At 35.5% G+C, this 3,794-nt stretch overlaps 1 protein-coding gene across 1 annotated transcript; it reads right to left on the reverse strand.

Annotated features, from left to right (window-relative positions):
* Window positions 1–2,406: 2,406 nt before the first annotated feature.
* LOC134705305 (uncharacterized) lies at window positions 2,407–3,281 on the reverse strand. Its single transcript, XM_063564050.1, has 2 exons — window positions 2,978–3,281; window positions 2,407–2,510 (listed from the first exon to the last, which is right to left on the reverse strand). The coding sequence occupies exons 1-2, from the start codon at window positions 3,270–3,272 to the stop codon at window positions 2,497–2,499; spliced, it is 309 nt and encodes a 102-aa protein (XP_063420120.1). The 5' UTR covers window positions 3,273–3,281; the 3' UTR covers window positions 2,407–2,496.
* Between the last annotated feature and the right edge of the window lie 513 nt (window positions 3,282–3,794).

Raw genomic sequence — 3,794 nt, forward strand, 5'->3', positions numbered from 1 at the left:
CACATGCAAATTATGGCGGTGTTAAACGTTTTTGTCGGATGGAAAATGAAAAATTCTTTCATGACTGTATGTACCCTGCTGCTAACATTTTGTATGTCGTTATATTGACTTCTGCATATCATAAAGGTAAAACATGATAAAAATTGCACAACATTGCAGTAACATGGACAAGTGCCAGTAAAATGTTGCTTGTGACGGATAAGAACGTATCGATACACGGTATTGGAAGATTAATTAAAGGTACCTTGTTCAGCTAACGCCGCGCTGTGTACATATTTGTGTTGTTAATTTGATTGGCATGTTGCATGTAAAATAAATCATGTCATGCACAATAAGCTGCTTTCCCATTTCATTCTTAAGAGGTTGGACCAATTCACTGTTTCATTTAAATTACTAAGTTATTACCCTCATATTATTTTATTTTGTTTTATTTATTTCTAAGAGGTTACATAATACATTGTATACGCAAATTATTTAATGACTTGAGACAGACGCATAGAGAATATGGCGGGGTTATACTAGGTGTATAGTACAACATCAGAACAGACTACAAATCAATTGAAAAGGGCGCTGCACTAATCAGATCGATGCATGAAAAAAGTATTAAAAAAAAGATATTAACGTATAGATCTGAGAGTACTTGCACTTATTGACAGTAAGTTCTAGGCCAAGTCTCTAATACAAGAGGGACGAAAGATACCAAAGGGACAGTCAAACTCGTAAATCTAAAACAAACTGACAACGCCATGGCTAAAAATGAAAAAAGACAAACAGAAAAACAATAGTACACATGCCACAACATAGAAAACTAAAGAATAAACAACACGAACCCCACCAAAAACTAGGGGTGATCTCAGGTGCTCCGGAAGGGTAAGCAGATCCTGCTCCACATGCGGCACCCGTCGCGTTGCTTATGTGATTACATATCCGGTAAATAGTCTAATTCGGTAGGTCAAATTCATGAAAGGGAAGGGGATTGTAGTTACGACGTAAGGAACATATCGTATATCATTTGTGAAACGGTTATTCCATAACGGTCAACCAACTCGTGATGGCGTCGGTAAAATTTACGAAGGGATGATTTCAACTTCACCATTTGGAACTCTTGGTTTAATAGCTTCCTTGTGAGCAGTAACCCTCTATCAAGAAAATCATGATAGGAAATGCAAGCACGGGAATATCGTATCAATTGGGAGATATATACCCCGTATGCAGGTGCTGCTGGAATGTTGCTACTTAGAAATGGAAAGTTCACAATTGGAAAGCTGAAATCATCTCTTTTGTCGTAAAGTTTTGTCTTTAACCGACCCTCATTGTCAATTTCTAGATGTAAGTCAAGATATGAAGCCGACTTAGCTGTATCTGTAGTATCCTTTATCTCCAATTCGATGGGATAGATGCGATCCACATAGTCACCAAATTTTGAATTGTTTAGTGAAAGAACGTCATCTATATAGCGGAAAGTAGAGTTAAAGGATATTGCTAACTTCTTATCTTTCTTCCTAAGAAGTTCCTGCATGAAGTCAGCCTCATAATAATAAAGAAACAAGTCAGCAAGTAGAGGGGCACAGTTTGTTCCTATTGTGATGCCGACAGTCTGTTGAAAAACACGTCCTCCGAACGTAACAAATATGGTGTCAATCAAGAAATCAAGCATCTTGATAATATCGGTTTCAGAGAATTTTTTGTTTGAATCAGAATGATTCTTTACAAAGTAGGATTTATCCCTCCCTAAGACAAGATACTTGTATCTACGTTGGCCATTCTTTTTTATGAAGCAAAGTAATACCAACTCTTTTAATTTGTCTTTTAGTTTGGAATGTGGAATACTTGTGTAAAGAGTAGAAAAATCAAATGTTTTAATACTGTTACAAGATGAAAGAGAGTTAGATTGTATGTACTCTAAAAGATCTTTGGAATTTTTTAGTATCCCCATCTAATACAAAGCTCAACTGACACATTTTGTGGATTTTAGTGTATATTGAACGGCCTTGATTGGAGTATATTATGGGAAGATGGACTTATTACTTTGCTCCACTTCTTACTTTTATATATTGTATGTATGATGTAGCGATTTTTACAACGTTAATTGGACGTTCTTGACATATATGTTGTATGTATATCACTTGGTGGAAATATCGAAAAACTGCACTTTTTGTTGATATATCTCGCAGCTAAAATGACTTCAATTATAATCAAACAGATAATTGTTCTACCATATTTTAAACGATTGATTGATTGATTAACGAGTGTTTGACGTCTGGGAACAAAATATTGCATACAGTAAATACCAATATCAGAGTTTACTATTTGACCATGTCTAACTTTACGACTTGTCTACCATTTAACAACGTTGTCACTAAATACTAGGAAGACACGGTAAGAAATAACAAAATCTTTTAGGTGTGCTGCAAAGTTTACTAATATCTACTAGTATATAAGATGTATATATAAAAGGGAATTCCATATCGTCTGTGTCATTCCAGATGTACTGGTCTAGTAAACACTCACTGTAAAATAGCAATATTGCTTGTTAATGAAATTCAGGGGTGAACATGCAATGAAAAACTGTAATAACGACGACAAATAACGAAATCAAAAAATTATTATGGTACGACACAACGGCTCATTTCATTTATTTGACATTTATTTCGACGAAAATGCTTGGAGAAAGAAAAATTCAGTATAAATAACAATCAAATTTGTCGTAAGATTTTTTTTTGTCTGAAAAGAGCTGTTTTTTTTAAAGACGCCTCACAAACAATCTATTAAAACCTAACAAAAGATAGCTTTATCATTATTCTTGCGTGTTTTTTTTTTTGTTTACTTAATTTTCCTTCAAGCCTTGTTAAATATAATTACTAGTATATAAATATGATTTGAAAAACGGTAAATAAGGTAAGTAATATTGCTGCACTATATGAGCCATGATAGTTACAATTAGCCTACATCAAGAGAAAATAACACCTTGCTTTACCTTTCTTAGTGCGTGGCCAAATGCCTCCTCCAATTTTTCTATTTGTCCACCAATAATTATTCCCACCTGGCCAATATCCTCCATATTTGCCACCAATAAGGGACATTCTACCGTATCCACCCATTCCTCCGTATCCGCCCATCATTCCACCATATCCACCCATTCCTCCGTAACCTCCCATTCCACCGTATCCACCCATACCGCCATATCCACCCATTCCTCCCATACCGCCGTATCCACCCATACCTCCCATACCGCCGTATCCACCCATCATTCCTCCGTATCCTCCCATCATTCCACCGTATCCACCCATTCCTCCATATCCGCCCATCATTCCTCCGTATCCTCCCATTCCTCCGTATCCACCCATTCCACCGTATCCTCCCATTCCTCCGTATCCCATACCGCCGTATCCATATCTAATACCTCCATACATCATTCTGCCGTATCCCATGCCACCCATTCCGCCGTATCCACCACCTCCCATGCCACCATATCCTCCATAACCTTTTCCTTTACAAAATTTAAGATAATTTTATCATTGATGATTCTTTTAAAATAAATAATTTTAGATCTAAGCAACTAATTATATATCGAATTGTTTCAAATATATGGATTGTAAACGTTATTTGACCATATGCCTTTTTATGTTTGTTTCTTGCATATATTTTTAAAGTGATATAAATTATAACAATGTTGACTGCTGTATTTCTATTTCTTATATTTTCAGTCTTTGAGTCTGTTTGATTTTTATTCACTCATCGTTTTTAATATAATAACATACATATAAGAGGTTTAGCTATGTTTAAACAAGGTT

The sequence above is a fragment of the Mytilus trossulus genome, chromosome 2, assembly GCF_036588685.1.
Source record: "Mytilus trossulus isolate FHL-02 chromosome 2, PNRI_Mtr1.1.1.hap1, whole genome shotgun sequence".
In the NCBI taxonomy this organism is placed as follows: Eukaryota; Metazoa; Mollusca; class Bivalvia; order Mytilida; family Mytilidae; genus Mytilus; species Mytilus trossulus.